Below are 25,981 nucleotides of genomic sequence, written 5' to 3'. Positions count from 1 at the left end.
CCAATACATGTGACACATGACTTTGTTAATGATTTATATAACGTTAGATCCGTTCTTTAAACGTTTCAACGTAAGATTATACTTCTTAACTAGAAGGACAGTTTTGAAAACTTTTTTTTTTTTTTTTATCAAGGGTGCCAATAATTATGGAGGTGAATATACATGTATATGCACATATAACAATATAATATACACTGCATGCCGAATGTTTCAGGGCAAGTTTAAAAGACAGCATGTGATGTCACAAGTACCTAATTTGCATATCGCTGAGCGGTGCGAGTGCTCAACATGAGATTATGCTAATTAACCAAAAAGAGCAGTTTTATAACCCTTTTTTTTTCTTCTTTTTTTTTTATCAAGGGTGCCAATAATTATGGAGCTGAATATGAAGTATTTGTGTATTCAAGTATTCACGATATAATGATATTAAAATGTTAGTAATAATAATAATAAGTCAAAGAACCTCATTAGGAAAAAGACACAAAACATGTTGTGATGTCACGTGTACCTCATTTGCATATCACTCAGCATTCTGGCACTTTCTTACTTATTTTGGTGCATTTATTCGAACTTATTTAAACCCAGACATCGGTAAAAATAAAAAAAGAAGTAAGTAAAACCCGAACGAAGCCCCGTCAGAAGCCCGTCTCTCCTGTTCGTTTGGGTTTTATTTCATCACCGAATAACAAACGAGGAGAGAAAAACACTTGGGCCTGTGAGGGAAAGCTGAGACCTGATTAATGCTGACAGCAGTGTTTTCTCTTTTATAAAACATCCCCCGAGGCGGCGTGAAATTTCCCTGACGTGAAGGGACACCGTGTTTAAGTTGGAGCTCACAATGAGTTGTTATGAAATCTGATCACCTGAGACGTTTCACAAAATAACCACACGCAGAAATGCTGGAATAACTCGGAGAAACGCCGGCCGACCACACTGTGACTTACTGATGATGGATTACATCTGTAAGTGTGTGTGTGTGTGTGTGTGTGTGTGTGTGTGGGCAGAAAAAGAAAACTTTAACCTCCGTTTTAGGAGAGAGACAGAAAATTGGCGACGGTTAGTAATACCTGTACTGCACTGTGTGACATTTTTCTAAAACAAATCACCGGAGAGAGAGAGAGAGAGAGAGAGAGAGAGAGAGAGAGAGAGAGAGAGAGAGAGACTTTCATAACCGATTTTCATCTTTAGAAAGGTTTCGTTGGTGAAAGTCACACTGCAGAATATAACAACATATTGTGGCCTGTTCGGTTTTTATTTATTTTATTTAAATGCAACTTTTGAGCTCCGAATACAACTGAATGGGGATTAAACACGGGTTAGAACTAGACTCGATTCACTTACGACTGATTCAGAGTCAGTAAGGTGAATAAATTGGTACTGTTTACTGAGTCAATCCTTTACATTTCTTTTTTAAACATCTGTGAATTACGTGAGTCGTGTATTTGTAATCGTGCGTGTGCCGATCTATGCCATTCGATTCAGTGAATCTTTTCGGTCATGACCAAGATTCGGTTGCCTCACGCTCAGTGAATCAATGTTTGAATCGATGAATCTTTTGATAATGGCTAAGATTCGCTTGACTCTCAGTGAATCAGTGAATCTTTCAATCATGACTCAGAGTCACTCATTTCTCATTCAGCAAATGAGTATTTGATTCAGTGGATCTTTTCGGTCATGACCAAGATTCGCTTGTCTCTCATTCAGTGAATCAGTGAATCTTTCGGTCATGACTGAAATCTACTCCTCGCTCATTCGGTGAATTTGAGTTTTTGGGCAGAATCAGTTTTTGAATCAGTGAATCATTTTGGTCATGCTGATGATTTGCTGTAATACCTCTGTTTAATTCAATTAATGAATATTCATTTGAGTGTTTTATTATTGGATTATTGAATTAATGAGTTATTTTCCTTTACACATCGGGTTTTCTAGATATTCTGTATATTATTTTGCTTTGGCAACATTGTTAAAAGAGTCATGCCAATAAAAGTACACTTCGAACTTGAGAGAGAGAGAGAGAGAGAGAGAGAATGACGTGTCCTCTCTGGCTGCAGGATGAATATACCCCATCATCTGTAACCCTCTGAGGTCACAGTGTCCGCATGCTGACTTAGAAACAGAGAGAGAGAGAGAGAGAGAGAGAGAGAGAGAGAGAGAGAGAGAGAGAGAACGATAATTCAGTAATGTGTAGAGAGATTGTTCACTCACACACACACACACACACACACACACACACACACACACGTCTCTTGATCCATAACCTGTAAAGCATTCTCAGATGGGTTGTTTGTTTGTTTTTTTAGGTCAAGACTGGCGGATTTCCATACACACTGTCAGATGAGTGAGGACTCCATCAGCACCTGTCCTAATGACGACTACCAGGCCTGTCTCACTGCCTACACCGGCCTCATTGGTGAGACAGACAGACAGTGAGACAGACAGATGCTGTTAACAGGAAGTCAGTCAGTCATTTGTTTGTTGCTGTAAAGGTCAACGGCAGGCACTGGAGGGACTGTGAGACAGAAGGAAAGTGAGACAGACAAACAGAGAGACAGATAGCTCATCAGACAGTGAGACAGATACTGAGACAGACCGACAGTGACTCAGAGGGACAATAAGATAGATTGACAGACAGTAACATAGATAGTCAGACAGACAAAGAGGGGCAGGCAGACACTGTGACAGGCAGCCAGTGAGACAGTAAGACAGACAGTGAGACAGACAGACAATTTGACAGGCAGACGATGAGACAGTAAAACATACAGCGTGATAGGAAAACAGTGAGACAGTAAGACATACAGCGTGACAGGAAGACAGTGAGACAAGCAGACAGTGAGAGAGTAAGAGAGAGAGTAGGACAGACAGTGAGACAGACAGTGAGAGAGTAAGACAGACAGTGAGACAGACAGTGAGACAGGCAGACATTGCCAGACACACATGATGCTAGATTTTTCTAACATCTCATTGTCTGTGTTTTTTTTCTGTTCCTCTCCAAGGGACGGACATGACTCCTAACTACGAGGACGCCAATCACACGGACTTCTCCATCTCACCGTGGTGCAGCTGCAAGAACAGCGGAAACCAGGAGGAAGAGTGCGAGAAGTTCCTGCGGGACTTCAGAGAGAACACCTGTCTGCGTAAGAACCACATCGAGAACCGTACCGCTTTATTACTGAACCATTCCAGAACCAGGACGATAGTTTTGCTCTTTGATCAGTTTGGTGTCACGCTACACCACAGGCCCCGCCTCCTGTATAGAACTGTATGAAAAAGCAGGAAGTGATGCGGATGATAAGAGCTTTTCACTTTGAACAAAAATTCAAAAAAAGTTTCCTTTTCTGTGATCCAAACAGCTGTATTCATGTGGCTTGGTCCCCAAAACACAGAGAAAATTAAAAACATATCTGTAAATGTGTGGGCGGGGCCTGGAATTGAATATTAATACATACTAAATGCATCGGTTTTAGTGTGTAAACACTTGTATGAGTGTGATAGGACCCTGTTAGAAGAGCTGAAAGTGTATCACGTCCCTCGTGAACGCTGAAGTTATTGTAGCCACACAGGGGATAATTATTTTCCTCCATCTGACAGTCGGATGTTCCTGCTGGAGCCTGCTGCTGTAGTGCTGCGCGAGTGTAATGGATCATGGCGCTTTAGAAGTGAGGAGCAGAACCCTAGTGTGTACAGTGCTCACAGTGTGTTCGTTAGGAGAAACATTTGAGCTAATGTTAGTTTCAGGGGTCAAACCGCAAGCTGACATGATGAGACAGGCAGATACACACACAATCTCCAGCAACAACAGACTGACTGCAGGGTATAATTATCTAAAAAAGATCAGATGAAAGAACCCATCGCTGACTCAGCAAGAGGGTGAGCTTCATCTTATGTTTATGTTCATTTCTTCTCATGGAAAAATGATATAAATGCTAGAACCAAACAGCCTTAATATGAGTATACGCTCCTATACCGTACAGTAAATCCTGATAATGAGTCTTGATCCACAAACCCAGCATTAAACCTGGTGTAAAGCAGGATGCAGCTTCTCAACATCTAGCTAGGAATTGTTGGGAATGAATAGCTAACACTTCAAACATCAATATCCACTCACTTTTGTGCAGCCTAAGAAGTACAGTTTGTGGTCTCTTGAGGATGAACAATTCCACCACAGCGCCTTAAAGAAACCCAACTGCTTCAGGCGGTGCTGCTCTGTCTGATAGAGGCCACTGTGCTGCTCCCAGTCTGGACAGTGTTAGACAGGATGACAAATTCTGGTGGAAAATGGATGAACTTGGTATTCCCAATTGGGCTGAAATCCCAATTCCACCACCACCACCACCACCATTACTAGGATCTTAAGCAAAGCTCTCAACCCTTCAACTTCTCAAGGGGTGCGGTAGCATGGCAGACCCCGCTCTCTGACCCCAGCTTGATGGCAGTCTGGTATCTGCAGAGATTATAAATTCACTCGACTGTACTTGTAAAGGTTACGATAAAGGCTGTATTTGCTGTCTAGGGAAGAAAACAGATCTACAGACTAACCAGATGTTTGTAAAGGGTGGCTTGCTGTTTAAAGTTCAGACGTACTGATCAGAATTGTCGAGGTGAAATCCCAGGACTACCAGAGAACCACAACTGGAATCTTGAACAAGGTTAATGCTCGTAACCTTTATCCTGCTCCAAGGGTACCATATCATGGTTGACCCCGTGCTCTGACCCTGGCGTCCTAACAAGCTGGGGTATGTGAAAAGAATGACACTGTACTGTAATGATCAAGTCTATGTCTATGAAAGGAACCAGATATATAGACTAGATCCTTGTAAAGGATGACTTGAAGGTTATGACCCTGTGCTCTGACCCTGTTGGGGTATGTGAAGGAAGAAATTCCAGTCTACTGTGTTTTACTATGTGATAATAAAGGCTGTCTTTGCAAGAAGCCAGGATTATTGATCAGAGCCTTGGAAGGGATGACTCAGAGGTTAAAGTTCAAATGTGGTGATCAAACGATCCCAGGACTACCACAGATACGCCGTTGTACCCTTGACCAAGGCACTTGGCCCATAATTGCTCCAGGGGCAATGAATCATAGCTGACTTTGCACTCTGACGCTGGCTTCCTAACAAGTTGCGATATACAGAGGCAGGAATTTCACTCTATTGTATTTTCATACGAGACAGTGAAGTCTGTCTTTGCCGTCTGTGAAAGACACACCACTGGATTTGTGCCCGGGAGTTTCCTACCATTCAGTAGATCTGATGAATAAAAGATCAGAAACACATTCAGTCCAGTTTGTTGACTTTTAAATATTATAATCACCTTCAATTACCAGCTTTATAGTTCTTCTATTGTCTGTGATCTGGCGTGGAATTGAAGGAGCCAGAGCAGGAACTCAAAGAACACAGGATGAGAAAAAGGAGAGTTCTGGGTAGGGATGATACCGATATCAGCAGAAGATACTGAAATATCACAGAAATGCTTGTAGCACAACATAACACACAAAAAGTGGCATGAAGAAGGTCATGCACGAGTAACAGTAATGCCACTGAGTAGCCGGCGTGAAGGGTTTCCTCTGGAAGGAGAAATGAACTCATAAACTGCCGTGATGTCAGCACGGCCTCTAAATTAGCACAGGAATAATGCAAACGCATGAACTTTACATCAGTATAATGTAACGTGACGTAAAGAAGGTTGCACAATGATAACTATAAGCATATTTATTACCACAACCCCAGCAAGGAGCTAGCACATGTCAGGAGTGGCTAACATGTCAGAGCAGAAAAGCAAAACAGTTCACTGTGGGATTGGTTTCAGCATTGGCCATTACTCAGGTTTCCATTAACATGATTGGTATTGGGAAAGAAAAGCAGTTTCCGTTTCTAGTTCTTGGACAGTTAGTGAAAAAGCTAATCGGGTAAGCTAATCTAGGATCTTCCTTTTCATCTTTCCACAGGTAACGCTATACAGGCATTTGGGACGGATGTCCCAAAGACTACAGCATCAACGAATCCCAATGTCCCTCGCACAAACCCGACTGTTTACCCCAACACCACCAAACCCGAATACGAGGCGAGTGTTCAGCTCTTCAGATTTTGGGAAGCGGTTTTAAACAGATCTGATCCCGGTTTATCTGAGACGCCACCATTCTCACATGACGTGGTAGTTGAGGTGGAAGTGGTCGCTCGGTGGTTGGGTTACTGATCAGAAGGTCGTAAGATCCAGCCCCAGCACCGCCAAGCTGCCACTGTCGGGCCGTTGAGAAAGGCCCTTAACCCTCAACTGCTCAGGTGTATTAAAGAAAAAACATAAGCCGTAAATGTAAATGAGGTGACGTGATCTGGAATCTAACCAGGTGCTTATTTGACTCCTTTCTGCCTTCTTTAAATCGACCTCTGTTATTGCTACACCTAACGCTTGGTCTCTGATTGGTAAGATCTTATTTTTCCGGCTCTGATCGAGTCACAGTTGCATTTCTCTACATTCCTCACGTGATGCGAAAGGCTGCGGATGCGAACGACAAACGCGACTTGACTTTTTGTATCCTCGCTCGTGCATGAAATAAGGACGAGCAACACGTGCGAGAAAATTTTTTAAAATACGCTATGTCCAATCGCTGGTGTCCTAAACTTTCTTGTTTTCCAGCCGGTAATAAGGACGGAGTGAGAATGGTGGTGGAAATCTGCCAGCTGTTGCCAGGAACAATGGAATAAACAAATTAGCTGGGGGGAGATTGCTTTAACAGGAACGCTAGATCGTAATAATTGCTTGTAATTCTTTACAATAAGGATTACAGACTCAGTCTCCGAGAGCGTGGAGAGAAATCCATGCTAACTGCATGACTGTCCTCTGACCGAGAGAAAGAAAATAAATCTTATGCTTTTACACTAACGATTAGAATCATTTTAAGGAGATAATAATCATCTAAACTGGTGACATCTACAAATGCTTCCTCACGGCACTGTTGCACACAAACATGGCATCTCATTAAAAAGGAAAACATATTTACACACTAGATAATCATTTCCCTGGTGGCACGACGTATTCAATCAGCGTCGCGTGTACAATTCCAGGACTAATCAAGCCGCGAATGCAGAACAGACCCTCGCAGATAATGAATGAATTGACATTTTGTCCATTGTTTCTGCATTTTGCTCAAAACACAAACGCGCTGGTTTTTTTTCCTCCGGTGTTTGCTTCAACTGTCGGTAAACAGCCCTCGTGCAGCAGTGATGGGCCTCTAATTAACGTCTAAAAGAGAAACGAGTTAAAGAATGAGTACGTAGGAGAACAATACAAGCAGGAAACTGCTGAAAAATGTGTCCTCTCGCCAACCCCCGGGGGACGGCGCGATAGATGCCAGTATTGACTCGGCGGTTGTGTGTCTGGACCACGATTTATGGCAGATATGGTAATTAGCGAACGCAGGACAGAAGAAGCATTCATGCAGGAAGTTTATAATTAGAGATAGCCTGGAGGGAGCCGAGCACAGCCATTTTTTAAATTTCCTGCCACAATTCAAAAGCCTGTCAGTCGCGCATCAAGGATTCACGCAGAGTCTCGTAAGTCTCGCCTAGTCCTGTTCGGATTTAAAAAAAAAGAGAGAGAGAGAGACAAAAAAAACCTGATCACGCTTCTGGCTCTCATCTTCCTTTTGACAGAAATCTCTAAGTGACGTTTCTTTCAGCCGTTTCTCTTGACATCTTCCCTTCTTGCGAACGCATCACAGCCTGGATGTGTATCATTATAACTTTGTTGCCTCGCTGTGAGAACTTAAAATCCTAATAAACATAACATCATCGTATGCCTTTTAAAATGCCCCTGAAATAAAAATGTTAAAAAGTTGTTTCTACACAAATTGTTCAGTGTTATGGAAACCAAAAACTTCACAGTTCCATGAAAGCAATTACAATGTCACGATGACTCATCCTGTACTAGTCTTATGTTCACCCCATTAAATGCTCTCTAAAACATATATACCCCGCCCCCAGGGGGCGTGTCTTGCTCTACAGCATCAGGTCGTTAGCGTTAAACATGGTTAGTCTGCGTGTTCTTTTCCCTTTTCCATCCGTCGGAGTTTATTTGTGTGGAAGAGGGTGGGGTTATAGAACCTCGGACCGATGGAGAATTTGGCACTTTGCTTGAGCTCAGCTCAGACACGTGGGGCAAAAACACACAGGATCTCGTCGTCTATGAAATCTAAGCGTAGGTGAAGGCGATGATGAGAAATCCTCCACAACGCCGTCGTTATAAACTCTTTCCCGTTCTCCATCTTTAGCTAGCGCGCTAAGCTATTGTTTGGATTAGGCGGCGGTGTGGTATATCTCGATGCTATTAGCCGTCAAGCGACGGCTTGAATGCGTTACTTCCTGTTTCAAAAGGAAATTTGTTCAGCAGACAGAACCAAGTCATGGCTCCAGAGACACTGTGGAATGCCCTGCCTTCAGCTACAAGTTAGGAGAGTTTATCATCATATCCTCTTGTGACCTGTGAGTCACTGTAATTCACGTAAAACCCGAGCTGAAGCATTCCTCGTCGAGTCGTTCGCACGCCGCCAGCGCCGTAAACACTTCGCGCCGGTGTGAAGAATACAGCAGGCTTACGCACATGCTAATGCGTGTTTGGGTGAAAGAAAGACAACGTGAGACAACTACGGCGGAATTAGCGGAGACGTCAATGAGCGCATGACGCGCGCCGCTGCATCGAGTTCATCAGCATTCGATCACCATCCGTCCAATCGGCAAAACTGTAGCTGCAGTGTTTACAAACAAACATCTACAAGCAACACGCCATGCTGTGAGAATCCAGTTCAGTTCTCCATGGCGCGCACGTATTTATCACACGAACGCTCGTCGTACCCCTCCACTGGTCCGCTATTAAATCCCTCCCATCGTAAACCATTACGCAGACACATATGACCGATGTCACTTCCTGTCCGATAGCGGCGCGAACATGTCAACAGGTCTTACATTATCAGAGAATCGCTGCTCTAATGGCGTCCACTGTCTAACATTTAATAAGCCAAAGATAAGACAAGAGACAGATTACGACGGTCGGACGGATGACTGTCAGAGCCGAGAGAGCGTTACGGAAAATCCACTTAAGATCCATTCTGAGATATTAATTAAACGTTTACAGAGAACTACGGAGTTAGCAATAGCAAAAGAGAATGTGAGCAGGCTGGACATTTTACTGTAGAGACTGAATCCAAAAGAGAAACTAAATGCAAGATGAGGAGAACATCCTGGTCATTAGGGGGCGGGGCTTCACTTAAATTTGGTCAGCCAATCACAAAACACAAAAGGTTAATATTTTGGCAACTTGAGTTAGCTCTCATGTGTTACAATCTGACTGCAATATATGTGAAAAAAATGAAATTGTTAGCATTATTGTTATACATTAACTACGCTAGCCAGTGTGCGCAAAAACATTTCCTAAGTACGGAAATTAGCTAAAGTTAACATGGCTACATGACGCTACATAATTAACAAAGTTAGCTAACACTACAGACTGTTTTATTGAGTAATTATTGTTATTTACTGCTTCTTATTGCTAACAATAAAATAATCAACATTCGTCAAGCTGTTATTGTGCACGTCAGCTAGCAAGCACGCTAACATCGGGTAAACTATTCGTTGTGTACTGTTGCTATTTTTTTTTTTTGCAAGTTTATGCTAAGCAGTGCACCAGAGTGGGGGAATAAAGGATTATAGTGATGTCATACAAGCAAGTTTCAGATAAATCCACTAATAAAAACAGTTACTAAGCTTGCTAGCAACCAAAGAAACGGCTATGATAGGCTCTTTTTTTCCTTTGTGTTTGTTTAGCGTTAACGAGATGCATTCCTGTCAGCCGGAGGATGCTACTTTGTAATCTCTCTTCTCAGGTTTTTGTTTAATTCGCTCGAGTGTGAGGATTTTATAAAGCAAGCAGAGAAAGAGCTAATTAGCGGTGTTGAAACACACCGCTCACTCAGCGTATGCTCTATTTTAAGGTGTGTAGAGACAATGATCTCCACTAAGCCTCAGTGGTCTTACTGCAAATGTCAGCGTGACTCACATCTGATGTACCACAGCGCCGGCTGAAGAAAAAAAAAAACCCAGCAGTGTAAGACACGTCTAATTGAAAAGCGCTTTGTTGGAGTAGGTAAGACCACGTATCTCCGAGCTTCGCCACCGGAGCGACAGAAATTAAAATTTTATTCCGTTTTCTTATCCGGACGAGACTTCTGATGCACCAGACGCTTCGTACGTGCGTCATAAGGATTGTATCGAGCGTTTATTTTAAATATATATATATATTTGGTATTTAAAATATCATTAGCTAGCTTGTATTAATAGTAAACTAGCTAAAGTTGTAATAAGGTTACTAATTTCAGATTTAACCAAAAGCTTTTGTTAGCAACTAAATGAAATTGTAAAATACTTAGCAATTGATAACAAAGCTAGCAGCTTGCACGAATGTGAAATGAGTGAGTAAACTTAGCTTCTGATTGATTTTCTCGTCTTGTCCTTCATTATTCAGGAAAACGAACCAAAGTGCAGCACTTCAAAAGATATCACCTGTGAAGAAGACGAGGTAACTAATTTTTTAGATTGGAGAAAAGGGGTGTACGTTTGGATTTATTAATAGTTATTTTGTTTAGAATAGCTTTCAGGTTAAGTCGACTTCTTATGGCTTCTCAAAATAACATGCTAGGAAGAAAACTAACTTCAGGATAGCTGTGATGTCATACCAGCAATTTTGTGATTAGCTGATCGTATTTAACAAATAAAACGTCACTTGTGAGTGCTAGCTACGTAGCGTGCTGTGTACAGTAATAGTAGTTATTTGGGTCAGGGTTTAGACGTTCAGACTGTAGAATAGCTAACTGGACTGATGCTAATCTAATTCTGACTTTTCTCTCTTGAAGGACGTTATAGGACCTGACGAGAACCCTGTGTGGAACCCCTCAAACTGGAGTGCCAGACTGGCGCTCTGCACTGAGGCATGGATGTTCTCACTGGTCTTCGCTTTGGGAAACATTGCCCTCTGAACTTCAACTCAACCTGAAGTCTTAACCCTGAGGGAGTCTCTGGACCCTCCACCAAAATACAGAATCACTTCGCTTGTCTGTCTGTCCTCTCTATACTGCAATGTTATTTCTTACCAAAAAAAAGATCAACAAAGACAAAAATAAGGCGTGAGAGCATCGTAAAGCGCGCATCTATCTGAGATCAGTGGAGAACAGAACAATAAGAGAAAAGTCGTTGATAGATGATAGAGGAAGTTGACAGTAATGACTTTGTCTCGATATTAAGTGGGATGAACTGAATACAAAGTCTCCCTTGCTTTTATTTTTGGTAAATCTGTACAGCGTCCTGTCTGGACCACACCTTTTGACCAAATTGGGGTGCCATCAACCCAACATTGTGGAGCCAAATGGAATCCTAGTCTATAGTTCTACTCTGGAAACCACTATGATGACACAGAAGCCTCCATCATGACCTTCTACACATCTGCGACCTTGGATTAACTTTGAGAGAAATGTGTCACTGCCATGCTGTTACACACAGATTCTACCATTCTGAGAAAAATAGTGGTGACCCTTGACCCTTTAGGACCACAGGGTGCCTTTATACCTGGAGAAATAAGGGACCCTGAAACCACCATTTTTGAGGAACATGTCTTCATCATTGGTTTGCACCTTGAGCAAACCAAGCCTCCAGCCTGAATCACACCATCTTCAGTAACAACTGGGATTTTAAAATGCCCTTAAGCCCCCCCCACCCCCCCCCCCCCACCCCCCACCCCCCGGACTCCACATCTTTCAGTAAAAACAGGGTGCAGTCATGCCTTTACGCCTGGATTCCACCGTTCTCTTTTCCGACCCTGTACACCACCATCTTTGAGAAAAACATCAAGGCCTGGCAAACTTCTCCAACCATGGAAAAATGTTGTCATCCCATCAAGATTTTGAACCTACCATCTTTGAGAAGCACTGGGGGTACTATCATCCCCCAGATTCCACCATTCTGAGACAAATATCTTGACCCTGAAAGCCACCATCTTTGAGGAACACATCCCCATCATGGTTTCTCATCCTACCTCATCCCTGGATCGCACCATCTTCATAACGGGAAAACATGGGGTGCAGTCATACTTTTACACCCAGATTGAACCGTTCAGGGGAAATAAAGAGTCTCTCCTGAACCTGAAAACATCCCCATTACTGCCTGGACACCACCATATTCTGTGGACAAAATATTCTGTGGGTCTGTCCTGACCATCTTTTCTTTTGACCCTACCTCCAACACAAGACTGCACCATCTTCAAGAACGCCTGGGTTTACTAAATTCTATTCAGCAATCCTTTTCCATCCTGGACTCCACAATTTTTAAGAAACAGAGGGTTCCATCGTGGCTGTGCACCCTTCTTCGACCGGCCATCTTTGGATGAAAATGGAGTCATCCCATGATTTGGATCATTTTTTGAGAAGCACTGGGGAGAAATTGGGACAGATATTGCGTTCACAATTGGACTATACCATCTTGGAGAAAAACTGTGCAGTCACACTCTGGATTCTTCAGCTCCTGGCATGTTCTTACAACCTTTGACTCCACCATCTTTCAGAGAGTTGGAGTTTCATCAAGCCGTTAAAACCCTGAACTTTTGGAATAATCTATTCATATTCGTAACGTTCCATCCTTCTGAGTGTATCCGTTGTTCCCTTTTTCTGAAAGGCGGTTTTAGATTTTGCTTTCATGACTCCTCTTTTCTCTTTTCTCACTCACTTTTTGTCGGTCCGGAGTAATTACCTTCATCGTGGCGTGTTTATTTCCGAGTGAAGTGTTTGAATTCTAAATCCGCATCCTGTCGACACGATGCGAGAGCACGTCGTCGTTGACAGCTTTCTCAGTCCCGTTATGCACTTTCCTGACAGATTTAACTCAAGGAAAAGAAAAGAAAGATGAAAAAGTAATCATCTAAAAAGATCTAATCCAGAAGAGTGACCACTTAAAGAGAATTCGTTCCAGTCTCAAGTGGGCTTGCGATGCTAATGGGCCGCCCACGTGTATAATTTTATCCTTTGAAATATGATTTTTTTTTTCTTTTTAATTGTACATAATTATAATGTGAAAGTCTTGAAGTCAAGAACGATGATTGTATTGAATATTGTTATTATTATAATTCTTATTCTGGGGTGATTGAAGGGAACAGAAAGGAGAGTATTGAACGCTGCATGTTCAGACCGGATCCATCTGGATTTCCTGAAGAATTGATAAAAAAACACACGAGAAGAGGAAGGAGTTTGGACACACTTTCACAAGTTTGGTCATTGTCACAATAGTTCTCCAAAGGACTTGAACACTGAGACAGTGTAGAGCGTCAGACAGTTACCTGCTGAGAAAAGACCGGGATGTTGTCGTCAACCGAAATGATTTCATGTACCGTGGAACTGCGACCAGGAAACGAACTTCCGAGCACGCGAGTTACGAACTGCACACCCTGCTTTCGTGTCACGTCATATACCGTTTCTACAAAATGAAATAATCTCGTTGTGTTTATCCAGTTATGTGCAATCTATTACGTGGCCTTATTTTTTCCCTCATAGTTCACGTTGAAGGTGGACTCGCACCAGAGACGCAAAGGACGCTGGGTAACACTACAGAATAAACGCAGATCCGTATGCATCATAACGAAAGGAACTGAAGCAATTAACGTTTATGTAAATATCAATATTCAGAAAACTGTAAAAAACTAAAAAAAAAAAAAAAACACACAGAACGATTACCAAAAGGGTTCATCTAGATGTCTCAAGCATATGTACCTGTTTAAGTGATGTAAGCTAATGCTCCATTCGACAGCACTGAGTCGACGCAGCGTGTACTGAGGAATATTTTCACAGAAAGTTCCATGTTTTCCATTGCTATGGCAATGGAGTGATAAAAAAAAAGCTTGCTTTGCAGAACTGAAAGTATATTGTAAAGAACAAAATGTCCTTTTTTTCATTATATTAAAGTCATAATTCATTTATAACTTGCGTAACTTCATGAATTATTCGTACACGAATGAAATGTGACTTTCTTTTGTATTGGGTCTAATTGTGGGTTTTTGGTTGGTTGGTTGGTTGGTTATTTGTTTGGTTGTTTGATTGGTTGTTTGAATGGTTGTTTGTTTGGTTGGTTGGTTGATTGGTTGGTTGGTTGGTTGTTTGGTTGGTTGTTTGGTTGGTTGTTTGTTTGGTTGGTTGGTTGTTTGGTTGGTGGGTTGTTTGGATGTTTGATTGGTTGTTTGGTTGGTTGTTTGAATGGTTGTTTGTTTGGTTGGTTGGTTGATTGGTTGGTGGGTTGTTTGGTTGTTTGATTGGTTGTTTGAATGGTTGTTTGTTTGATTGGTTGTTTGTTTGGTTGTTTGATTGTTGGTTGTTTGTTTGGTTGTTTTAATGGCTGTTTGTTTGGTTGTTTGGTTGGTTGTTTGGTTGTTTGTTTGATTGGTTGTTTGATTGGTTGGTTGTTTGATTGGTTGTTTGGTTGTTTTATTGATTGGTTGTTTGTTTGTTTGGTTGGTTGATTGGTTGTTTGTTTGTTTGGTTGTTTGATTGGTTGTTTGTTTGGTTGGCTGTTTGTTTGATTGGTTGTTTGTTTGGTTGTTTGATTGTTGGTTGTTTGTTTGGTTGTTTTAATGGCTGTTTGTTTGGTTGTTTGATTGGTTGTTTGTTTGATTGGTTGGTTGTTTGGTTGTTTGATTGGTTGTTTGTTTGGTTGGTTGTTTGGTTGTTTGAATGGTTGTTTTATTGGTTGTTTGTTTGTTTGTTTGGTTGATTAGTTGGTTGGTTGTTTGGTTGTTTGATTGGCTGGTTGTTTGATTGGTTGGTTGTTTGGTTGGTTGGTTGTTTGATTGGTTGGTTGTTTGGTTGGTTGTTTGGTTGTTTGATTGGTTGGTTGTTTGGTTGTTTGATTGGTTGGTTGTTTGATAGGTTGTTTGGTTGGTTGTTTGATTGGTTGTTTGTTTGGTTGGTTGTTTGGTTGTTTGGTTGTTTGATTGGTTGGTTGTTTGATTGGTTGTTTGATTGGTTGGTTGTTTGGTTGGTTGGTTGGTTGTTTGGTTGTTGTTTGGTTGGTTGTTTGGCTGGTTGGTTGGTTGTTCTTACTCAAGGTTAGCATATGATCAAAACAAGAAAACACTAACTTGACCTCAGTTGGAATGACAGCATGTTTCACCTCATATACAAGAACTTCCCAAAGATGAGAGAACATCTTCCCTAAATAAAATCAATAAAATTTCACGTATCAAACCAAACTGCTTTGAAGTTGCTAATGTAATCACACACCTAACACGTTGTCTCAAACCTTTAACACTGTACATTATTCACATCAACTGTACGTTTTTGTTTATGATATAGCCGAAGGTTTATTAACGACAGAGGGTGATATTCTTTTACTGTTATACCACTGCACTGGCTTCTGATTGGCCAGAAGGTACTGATTAATCAGATTATATTAATGTACCTTACTCAGAGCAATCCGGTGATGAGGATTTCGGGCTTCGCCAAGGCAGTTTATAAGGGGAGAGAGAGGAAGTGGAGTAGAGGGGTTGGAGCTGAGATAGAGCTGGGTGTAGGCCGTGGTGACGAATAACGAAGCCGAGTGGAAGCATATAGATAATATATAAGAGTGGACCTAGAGTGGAACCTTGGGGAACTCCCTGAGATGAAATGTCTATTTGTGAGATGTGATGTATCACAAATGCCTAATTGAGACCGAAGCTGGGAAAGCAGTATGGTGAGATCAACAGTATCAAAAGTGGCGGTCAGGTCCAGAAGTACAAGAATGCTAATGGAACCAGAGTCAGCTGAATGAAGTAGATCATTGACCACCCTGAGGAACGCAGGTTCTGTACTGTGTTGAGAGCGGAAAGGTTCATATAGACTATTGCTGGACAGATGAGATTGAAGTTGTGATGTGAAAGCTTTCTCCAGGAGCTTAGATAGAAATGGAAGGTTAGATATGGGTCTGTAGGTGCTGAGGACTTCTGGGTCCAAAAAAGGTTTTTTGAGGATGGGAGTAACTGTGGAAGTTTTAAAGGGTGATGGGAACAGAACCTGTGACCAGAGCAGTGTTTGTGATATTAGAACCAGGAGTTGAGAGAGTGAGTAAACATGCCTTGAGAAGTGGAGTAGGAGCGCGGTCAAGAGAGCAAGCAGAGGTGCTGGATTTACCAAAACGATCTCATGTCTGAAGGATGACTTGGGGTGAAACAGGGAAAAGGACTAAGATGAGGGAGGGAGGAGCAGGTAAGCTGACTCTCAGTCGAGGGATGAGGAGAAAGTTGTTCATAAATGTTATCGATTTTATTCTGAAAGAAGTTTTCAAAAAATCATTGCCAAGTGCAACCAAGTAAGAGTGGAGGATAGCGGCAGAAGGGTTTTACTTACAATTTTGAAGAGGCAGTTTGGCATGTAGTGAAACACACACACACACACACACACACACGTCCAGATGTTCTTGCTCCAGCTCAGAGCCGGATTTGGCCGGACATCAGGGTTAAAATATGAGTGAAATGAGGTGACTTTGATTTGACAGCCCCAAAAAACTGCACAAAAAGACCAGGAGAGTTTGCTTAGTGTTATTGCACACACACACACACACACACACACACACACACACACACGCAGAACATGGTGGATGTTGTTTATCTGACACAGGGAAGATAAGCTAAACATGAAACGTGTTGAGTAAGCGCAACATGATAGGGCTTATCTTACTGCGTTTCAGCTGGACAGGACACTCTAGTTACACACACACACACACACACACACACACACACACACACACACACACACACACACACAGACACCCATTCAGCTTCACTATAAACACACACACACACACACACACACACTGCAGAGCTCTGTCTAAACGCTAATCAATTATTGAGGAACAGTGAAAAGAGAAGACGTTCTGCAGATGGCTTCAAAAGCGTTCGGCTGGAGAAGAAAGATCTCCTCCAATCTCCTCGTCCTCATTAGTGGACGCTGGTGGAAATGAGGACACGCAGTGTTCCGTTATGAAGCTCAACAGACGAGACCTGAAACCACCAACCCGGGAACCGAGGAATATTTTTAGAAGCAAAACCTCTTTTAATGAGAAACAAAGCTCCTGCGTGGATCAGTAACGATTCCTCCACAAGATACACTGCATGCACAATACAGAACTCTACAAAACAGGAAGAAGAAGCAGTGTGGACACAGGAAGTGGTTTAGAACATGAAAGGATGTTTGACACAGGAAGAGGAAACTGGAAGGGTGAAAAGTTGAGATACAAAACAACAACAAAGGGGAAAACTTAAACATATTCTCTTTCATCCAATGAACAGACTAAACTACTTCCTCTCCCTCTTCCTGTGTCCAAACTACTTCCTCTCCCTCTTCCTGTGTCCAAACTACTTCCTCTCCCTCTTTCTTCTTCCTGCCTCCAAACTACTTCCTCTCCCTCTTCCTGCCTCCAAACTTCTTCCTCTCCCTCTTCCTGTGTCCAAACTACTTCCTCTCCCTCTTCCTGTGTCCAAACTACTTCCTCTCCCTCTTTCTTCTTCCTGCCTCCAAACTACTTCCTCTCCCTCTTCCTGTGTCAAGACTGCTTCCTCTTCCTTCATGCAAACCATTTCCTCATCCTGCTTCCACAATTCCTCTTTTGGCCAAACCGCTCCCTCTTCCTGCTTCTTATACCTGTATCCAAGTCATTTCCTCTTCCTGTTTCCAAACTGCTTCCTCTCCCTGTACCTCCTTCCTATCTCCTTCTGCTTCCAACTTCCTGTTTCCAAATTGCTCCTTCATCCTATTGCATTCAAACTGTTTCCACTTCCTGTTTCCAGACAGTAATATATTTTATTCGCAGTGCGAGTGTGACCCCGCGGCGTGTCGGCTCTGCGTGCTCTGATTAATTGGTGTGTGTAACCGTGCGATGATTAATGGTGTGATATTCGGGGTGATCGCTGGTGCAGGCGAGGCGAGGCGAGGCGAGGCGGTGAGAGGGGTGATTCAGTGCACAGAGAGCTGCTTTAATCAGCACTTCATCTGCCCTTTGAGCCTGCACTGCTGAGCACACACACATGGCCATGCTAATAACAGTCCTTACACTCTATAGATCTGTGTTGAATAAAATAGCCATCACTCTAATTACACTCAAGCCCACAAACTCCGTCATTCCTCCAAGTGGAAATTCCGTGTGAACTGACTGACGCCTGGTTTTCTTTTTGTTCCGTTGTTGGATCGTTGACTCGCTTGAGAACGGTTTCATTAACGTCATGTAATGATGTCGCGTTCCATCGGGATTCCATTCAGACTCTTGTGAATAAAAACGCTGCTTTTTGTAATGAGATGTTTTGGCAGGGAGGATAAATTATTCACAACATAATCAACCGTAATAATTTTAAATAACGGAATGGAAAGAGGAATCAGTCTCAGAGGATTCGCTCGGGCTCGTTTCTTCTGTGGAATTTTATTGTAGTTTTACTGTAGAAAAAAATATATCTCATCGTGTCAATCTCACATCTCCACCTGAATAACGGGTGTTACGCAAAAAACAAACAAAAAAAAAAAACATAGTGCTAAAATCTTTTGGTTAAACGACACAAAAAATAAACCGCCTCCGAGCTCGTCTTTTAACGGGAAGCAGAAAACCACGTACAAATCCACTCAAATTCTTCAAATGATGCCTCATCGATCCTATATTCTTCAGCCAGGGGCCTAGAAACAGAATTAAATCAAATAAAACACACATGATGTAATAAACGTGACCAGGGGGAGGAGCTAAGACCCGAGGAGGCGGAAATGAGGAAATGAAACAGACTATTTTCGCTTGCGCAAATTTGCATATTTTCAAATAAATAACAACCTTCACGTAAGTTCTGAATATCGGCCGAGCGCCTGAGGTCAGAATACAAATACAGATCCTAATTGGACAGCAAACAGTGTGTGTAATGAAGTGCGCTTCCTGTTTCTGATGAATCAAAATAGGAGTGATTTATTTATTTACTTACTTACTCGCTTATTTACTAGGAATTTCCACACTGACATCCCGGCCCGGGTGATCTCATCTGGAAAATTACTGGCTGTTAAACTCCTCGCAGAGACGAGAGGAAGGAAGGAAATGTCTACATTACTCACAGCATCGGACAAGTCTTTGTTTTCAGTTAAACGCTTAATTAACCCTTATTAATTGGACTCAAACGAGATCTAATCGTAGGAGATTCCTTTTCAAGCCCACAGGAGCCGAGAGAATTCACTCGAGGGAATAATAATAATAATAATAATAATAAAAACACATCACATGTCGCTGTAAACCAGGTGTGTGCAGCTGGATGTGTTTCAGGTGATCATCAGGTAAATGTTATTATTTTATCTGTTATAGTCGTGTTATTTATTTCATAAATATTCATATTGAATATTATTTTCTCATTAATGGAACATAGTGATGTACAAGAAAATGATAACTGGAATAAAAGTCAGGAGGTTGTGATGTTAAAATTCCCTTAACGAGCATTAATTATAGCGCTAGTCTACTAATGAATTTATTCACGTTTTAATCCGTATTTATTCAAACGCTAACTGAATCTTAAGCACATACGTTAAGAAATGTTTATTTCACCCCCGGCTACACAAACGATCATAACTCACAGGCTGAAATTCAGCTGAACTTCATCCAACCGCAATTAATTACTAATTAACATAAACATTAATTAGTGTGTGTTAATTAAGTATGCTGATATATCTGGAGAAAAAAAAAAAACCTTACATGTGTAAACAGGATGTTTACATAAATCTTAGCTGTCCCGTTTTTTTAAATAATGATTTTTCTTTTAATAATCTCGAACAGTCCCTCTGATTAAATACTGTTTCGGTCATTACAGTTAATTAATGATCAAAAAAGGACGGGGGGGGACTGTGACTGTGGGAGACTCGGTGTAACAGGCACTGAGGTATTATTGAGCACAGTAAGGCGTTTACTGAACGCAGAAGGTTCCCATGCCAGAACTCCAAGACGTTCACCACTACTGACCCAAAAGCACAAGAAAAGTCGCTCAAAATGATATAAATAATCCACAGAAGGTTTGGGATTCTGTTCTGTGGAGCGATGAAACAAAACTGGAACTTTTCGGCACGATGGATCAGCGGTATGTCTGGAGGAAGAAGAATGAAGACAGAACACTCTGTACACAGTCGAGCATGGTGGAGGCTCGGTGATGCTCTGCGGCTGCTTTGCATCCTCTGGCACTGGAGACCTGCAGCGTGTGGAAGGCGAGATGGATTCAGTGAAGTATCAGGCAATCCCAGGAGAAAACATCACGCCGTCTATGAGGAAGCTTGGGTGTCATCAGACCTTCCGACGGGACAGTGATCCCAAACATACGATAAAAATTCCACCAAGGCTTGGTGCAGAAGAAGAAAATAGAAAATCATAGAAAATCTCTGGTGGGATGTGAAGAAGGCGGCTGCAGCACAAAACCCAAGAATATTACTGCACTGGAGGCCAGTGCTCATGAGGAACGGGAGAAGATTCCTCAGGAACGCTGCAGAAGATCTGCATCTCTTTTGCAGAAGGTCATAACAGCAAAAGGAGCTCTACTGAGTACTAAAGATACTCGCCATGAAGGGGGTGAATAATTCTGAGACTGGAGACATCATTATAAATCGCATTTTCAGTTCAATTTGGTGAAAACACTTGAATCATTCATTGTGTCGAACCATTTCAATGATTCTATATCTATATAAGAGTGTAATAATAAAGGTTCATTTTAATATGAATGCAAAGACATGGTTGTAATGAAGACATCATTAAGAGAGCAGCAGCCAATCAGATACCGTCCTGGATAGTCCGTCAAACACCAACATTCACTATATCATCACATTTTAAAACAATCAACTACTACGAGGTGTTTTAGGTTAGTCTCCGAATTCTATCTGAAACTCTTCTTATCCATCACTTTTTATTTTCTCCACAGGCGATTTTGTGACTTTGATTAGTTGCCTGCTCGGGGTTTTCTGACAGGCTGCTATGTCAAGTGTTTTCATTTTTATTGCTGAGAGCAAAGAAGTTCCTCACAGACTGGAACAAAAATTATTTTTAAATTTGTTTCTCACTAAAAGATCAATTTTGCTCTCGTGTGAGAGATCATATCATAGCAGGGCTGAAGGGCAGGGACCTGTGGGTAAAAAATGGGTGGAGCTTTTTATTCAAATCTGTTCAGCCAATCGCAAAGTTGTACTTGACATCACAGCTAGCGACTTAAGACTTTCCCACAACATCGCCGATAACGACTTTCCAGCAACATCGCCGATAACGACTTTCCAGCAACATCGCCGATAACGACTTTCCAGCAACATCGCCGATAACGACTTTCCAGCAACATCACCAGTAACAAATTTCCCACAACATCGCCAGTAACGACTTTCTCACTGTATTCGACAGCGTTACAGTTTCCTGTCACTGGAACTAAACAGTTTACTTTGTTTATGAATTATTGAGCTTTGGATTAAATAATAATAATAATAATAATAATAATAATAATAATAATAATAATAATTTGATAAGAGTTCTAACTTTGACTTTCAACCAACTTTGATTTTAAAAAAGGAAACCTTAAAGGGTTCTTCGTGAAGGTGTTGGTTCCTAAACTCCTAAGAGGGTTCTATTTGAAACCTGTTCTGTGCTTCTACGTAGAGCATTGTAAACTCTTAAGGTTTTATGTTGTTTATGTTGTTTATGTTGTTTATGTTGTTCGTGACGGATGTTGTGCAAGTAAATCTTCCAGTTCTGTGAAACTCCAGTGCGGTTATTAGCCATGTTCTGCGTCGGGAGAACCTGAGTCCGCTCGTCTTCACGCTCTGACATTTTCCCCCTGATGGAATTTAAATGGCGGTCACATATTGCTTCAATTACCTCCAAAATCCCTGCGAGTGTGTGTTCAAAGAGGCAAGCAGAAAGAAGATGAAAGCCAGAAGAGGAACTCGAAGACTGCCTCTAGTTAAAAAAAATAGTCTTATCTGAGTAAACCTTGTTTAAAGTTCTCCCAAAATGATGTTCTATTAATGGGCGAGAACTTCACCTGCAGCTGGGACGGCTTTGAAGAGAATTCTTTGAGACAGAATGAAAGAAGACGAGCAATTTGAGAGCATAAATGCGTATTTTCCTCTCCTGCTTTGATCTGACAGTTAACGAAAGGTAGATTTTTTATTTATTTATTTATCTTAAAGTGACCTGATGTGCCTCAGATGTCAGGGAAGGTCATGTGAGAGTTGATCACATGGTCTATACATGTGGTGAAGGTCGTGTCCCAAACTCATCCAAGAAGAAAGCTCACTAATGTGCTCACTAATATCCTGCGAGCTAATTAACCAATCAGTTGTTCAACACTGCTGAGCTCTGGACTCTGATTGGTCAGGAGGTGTTGCTTCATTTTCTATAACAGCAGCTCTGACAGTAGCGCAGGTTTATATTAACACGCTCGTTCTGATACATTATCGTTACTATAGTAACCACTCGTTCACAGGGACGAGATGTTTACTTAACATTTATGGAAGGAGTCTCCAGTGCCAGAGGTAAAGCTGTAAGGAATAAAACACTTGGGGACGTGCTGTTAGAGGAAAATAATCAACTTCAAAGAGATAAAAGTGACTCTGCTAATGAATACGAGCTTCGTAGAAAGTGTTTCTGGAAATTATTACAGAATCTCATGCAGCACTTACCATGGACACACACACACACACACACACACACACACACACACACACACACACACACACACATAATCAAGAGTGCTGACAATGGAGTCACTTTTGTCCGAGGAAGGAAATTCAATTAAGCATGAAGATGGAGGTTTTAAAAGAGGGATGAAAAAAGAAAAAGTACAGAAGCGTGTTTATAGTGTGTGTGTGTGTGTGTGTGTGTGCACGTGAGTGTGTGTGTGTGTGTGTGTGTGTGTGTGTGTGTGTGTGTGTGTGTGTGTTGAAAAGGGAACGTTATCATGCGGATGCAAGCGGCACACAGAATAAATCCACATTTCACACTTTGTCACAGGAATGATGGGAAAGAGAGACTCGGACATTCTTTTGTCAACTCACGACTTTATTTATTTATTATTTATGTTTTTTTGGTATTTATTTTTAAGTGAACGAACTGAAGTGACCTTCCTCTGAAAATATTCTGAATTTATTCATTCAAACTTCACTTCACAGAACTCACTCACCCTGCTGCTTTTTATGTATTTATTTTTTATTTTTATGGATTTCTTTTCTTTCTTTTTTTTACTAAACTCTCCTCATGTAAAAGTAATCCTTGGCGAAAAAAAATCCCGGTGCTTAAACTGGAACCGTTCTGCAGGTCTGATCTGAAACTGAATCTGACCGGTGATGTCAGGGGGCTGGACGATGATGTCATTTCATTACCGTGGCATTCGAGCAAACCCTCATCATTAAAACAGAGTCGAGCGGGACAGAGTCGAAGGAGACTGAGTCGAGGGGGACAGAGTTGAGGGGGACAGTGTTGAGGGGGACAGAGTCGAGGGGGACAGTGTTGAGGGGGACAGTCTTGAAGGGGACAGAGTCGAGCAGGACAGTCTTGAGGGAGACAGAGTCGAGGGGGACAGAGTCGAACGGGACAGTCTTGAGGGGGACAGAGTCGAGGGGGACAGAGTCGAGTGGGACAGTCTTGAGGGGGACAGTCTTGAGGGGGACAGAGTCGAGGGGGACAAAGTTGACGGGGACAGTCTTGAGGGGGACAGAGTCAAGGGGGACAGAGTCGACGGGGACAGTCTTGAGGGAGACAGAGTCGAGGGGCACAGAGTCGAGCGGGACAGTCTTGAGCAGGAGAGTCTTGAGGGGGACAGAATCGAGGGGGACAGTCTTGAGGGGGACAGAGTCGAGCGGGACAGAGTTGAGGGGGACAGTCTTGAGGGGGACAGAGTCGAGGGGGACAGAGTTGAGGGGGACAGTCTTGAGGGAGACAGAGTCGAGGGGGACAGAGTCGAGGGGGACAGTCTTGAGGGGGACAGTGTTGAGGGGGACAGAATCAAGGGGGACAGTCTTGAGGGGGACAGAGTCGAGTGGGACAGTCTTGAGGGGGACAGAGTCGAGAAGGGCAGTCTTGAGGGGGACAGAGTCGAGGGGGACAAAGTCGAGGGGGACAGCCTTGAGGGGGACAGAGTCGAGGGGGACAGTCTTGAAGGGGACAGAGTCGAGCGGGACAGTCTTGAGGGGGACAGAGTTGAGGGGGACAGAGTCGAGGGGGACAGTCTTGAGGGGGACAGAGTCGAGTGGGACAGTCTTGAGGGGGACAGAGTCGAGAAGGGCAGTCTTGAGGGGAACAGAGTCGAAGGGGACAGAGTTGAGGGGGACAGTGTCGAGGGGGACAGAGTCGAGCGGGACAGTCTTGAGGGGGACAGATTTGAGGGAGACAGAGTTGAGGGGGACAGAGTTGAAGGGGACAGAGTCGAGGGGGACAGTGTTGGGGGGACAGAGTCGAGGGGGACAGAGTCGAAGGGTATAGAGTCGAGGGGGACAGAGTCGAGGGGGACAGAGTCGAAGGGGACAGTGTTGAGGGGGACAGAGTCGAACGGGACAGTCTTGAGGGGGACAGAGTCGAGGGGGACAGTCTTGAGGGGGACAGAGTCGAGGGGGACAGTCTTGAGGGGCACAGTCTTGAGGAGGACACAGTCGAGGGGAACAGAGTCGAAGGGGACAGTGTTGAAGGGGACAGAGTCGAGCGGGACATGCTTGAGGGGGACAGAGTTGAGGGGGACAGAGTTGAGGGGGACAGAGTCAAAGGGGACAGTGTTGAGGGGGACAGAGTTGAGGGGGACAGAGTCGAAGGGGACAGTGTTGAGGGGGACAGAGTCGAGGGGAACAGAGTCGAAGGGGACAGAGTCGAGGGGGACAGAGTCAAGGGGGACAGAGTCGAAGGGGACAGTGTCGAGGGGGACAGAGTCGAAGGGGACAGTGTTGAGGGGGACAGAGTCGAAGGGGACAGAGTCGAGGGGGACAGAGTCGAGGGGGACAGTGTCGAGGGAGACAGAGTCGAGGGGGACAGAGTCGATAGGGACAGAGTCGAGGGGGACAGAGTCGATAGGGACAGAGTCGAGGGGGACAGAGTTGTGGGTGACAGACTCGAGGGTGACAAAGTCGAAGGGGACAGTGTTGAGGGGGACAGACTCGAGGGGGACAGAGTCGAGGGGGACAGAGTCGAAGGGGACAGTGTTGAGGGGGACAGAGTCGAGGGGGACAGAGTTGTTATAAATGTGATATGAACAGCGTGTGTAAGAGGCACAGTGTGATCCGTAACATTAAAATCACTTTATTATTCACTTACACTGCAGTAATGAAGCCTGTGTTCATTCTCTCATAATCACATTAATGTGTTTCTAACCTGCAGCTATCCCGCTCGTAACACACACACACACACACACACACACACACACACACACACACACACACACACACACACACACACACACACACACTTTATTGATGGAGTGAAGGCTGAAGGCTTTGAACAGTCATGCATTTAAAGTGAGCTCATTAATCTGAGAAAGTGATGGAGAGAACCGCACTTGGGAGAATGTTAAAGAGAACACACACACACACACACACACACACACACACACACACACACACACACACACACCTGCACAGCTTTAGTTTCACCATGAACAAATTACACCGAGCTTTTATTTGATTTTATTTGTTTACACTACAGTCCATTTTCAATTCCTCAGTTTTTAAACATTAATAAATCAAAAATGTATTTCTCCGGACGGACAGCGTCCATTTATTTATTTATTTACTTTCTGGATGAATGTTGTGTCAATGTTGAGTAAAAGAACAGCGACAGTCAAACAAAAAGAAACTCAGGGCCTTCTGGAAAAATCATCAGTACACACAGATTGTTTCACATCAGCTTTCAACTCCTGAATCCTCAGATTCCTCTCCTGTTCCACTTCCCAATTCTAGAACCCT

The 25,981-nt window shown here is 42.9% G+C and overlaps 2 protein-coding genes across 2 annotated transcripts in view; one reads left to right on the top strand and one right to left on the bottom strand.

Annotated features, from left to right (window-relative positions):
• gfra2a (GDNF family receptor alpha 2a) overlaps positions 1-14,007 on the top strand; it is a 74,057-nt gene extending 60,050 nt beyond the window's left edge. The window contains exons 5-9 of the mRNA XM_017466928.2: positions 2,301-2,410; positions 2,994-3,134; positions 5,945-6,060; positions 10,513-10,566; positions 10,901-14,007. Coding sequence (XP_017322417.2) covers positions 2,301-2,410; positions 2,994-3,134; positions 5,945-6,060; positions 10,513-10,566; positions 10,901-11,023 — 544 coding nt within the window. The 3' untranslated portion in view covers positions 11,024-14,007. The remainder of the gene's footprint in view (positions 1-2,300; positions 2,411-2,993; positions 3,135-5,944; positions 6,061-10,512; positions 10,567-10,900) is intronic.
• A 9,397-nt stretch (positions 14,008-23,404) lies between these two features.
• LOC128632870 (mucin-17-like) lies at positions 23,405-25,260 on the bottom strand (the record flags this gene model as incomplete). The annotated part of the gene is made up of 2 exons (XM_053680546.1): positions 23,405-24,397; positions 24,484-25,260. Coding segments are annotated over 2 exons (1,770 nt in total), but the record flags the coding sequence as incomplete, so codon positions are not given.
• Positions 25,261-25,981: the final 721 nt, after the last annotated feature.

The sequence above is a fragment of the Ictalurus punctatus genome, chromosome 5 (assembly GCF_001660625.3).
Source record: "Ictalurus punctatus breed USDA103 chromosome 5, Coco_2.0, whole genome shotgun sequence".
Classification (NCBI taxonomy): Eukaryota; Metazoa; Chordata; class Actinopteri; order Siluriformes; family Ictaluridae; genus Ictalurus; species Ictalurus punctatus.
Note: the sequence above shows the minus strand (reverse complement) of the source record. Positions and strands in the feature narration are given on the sequence as shown.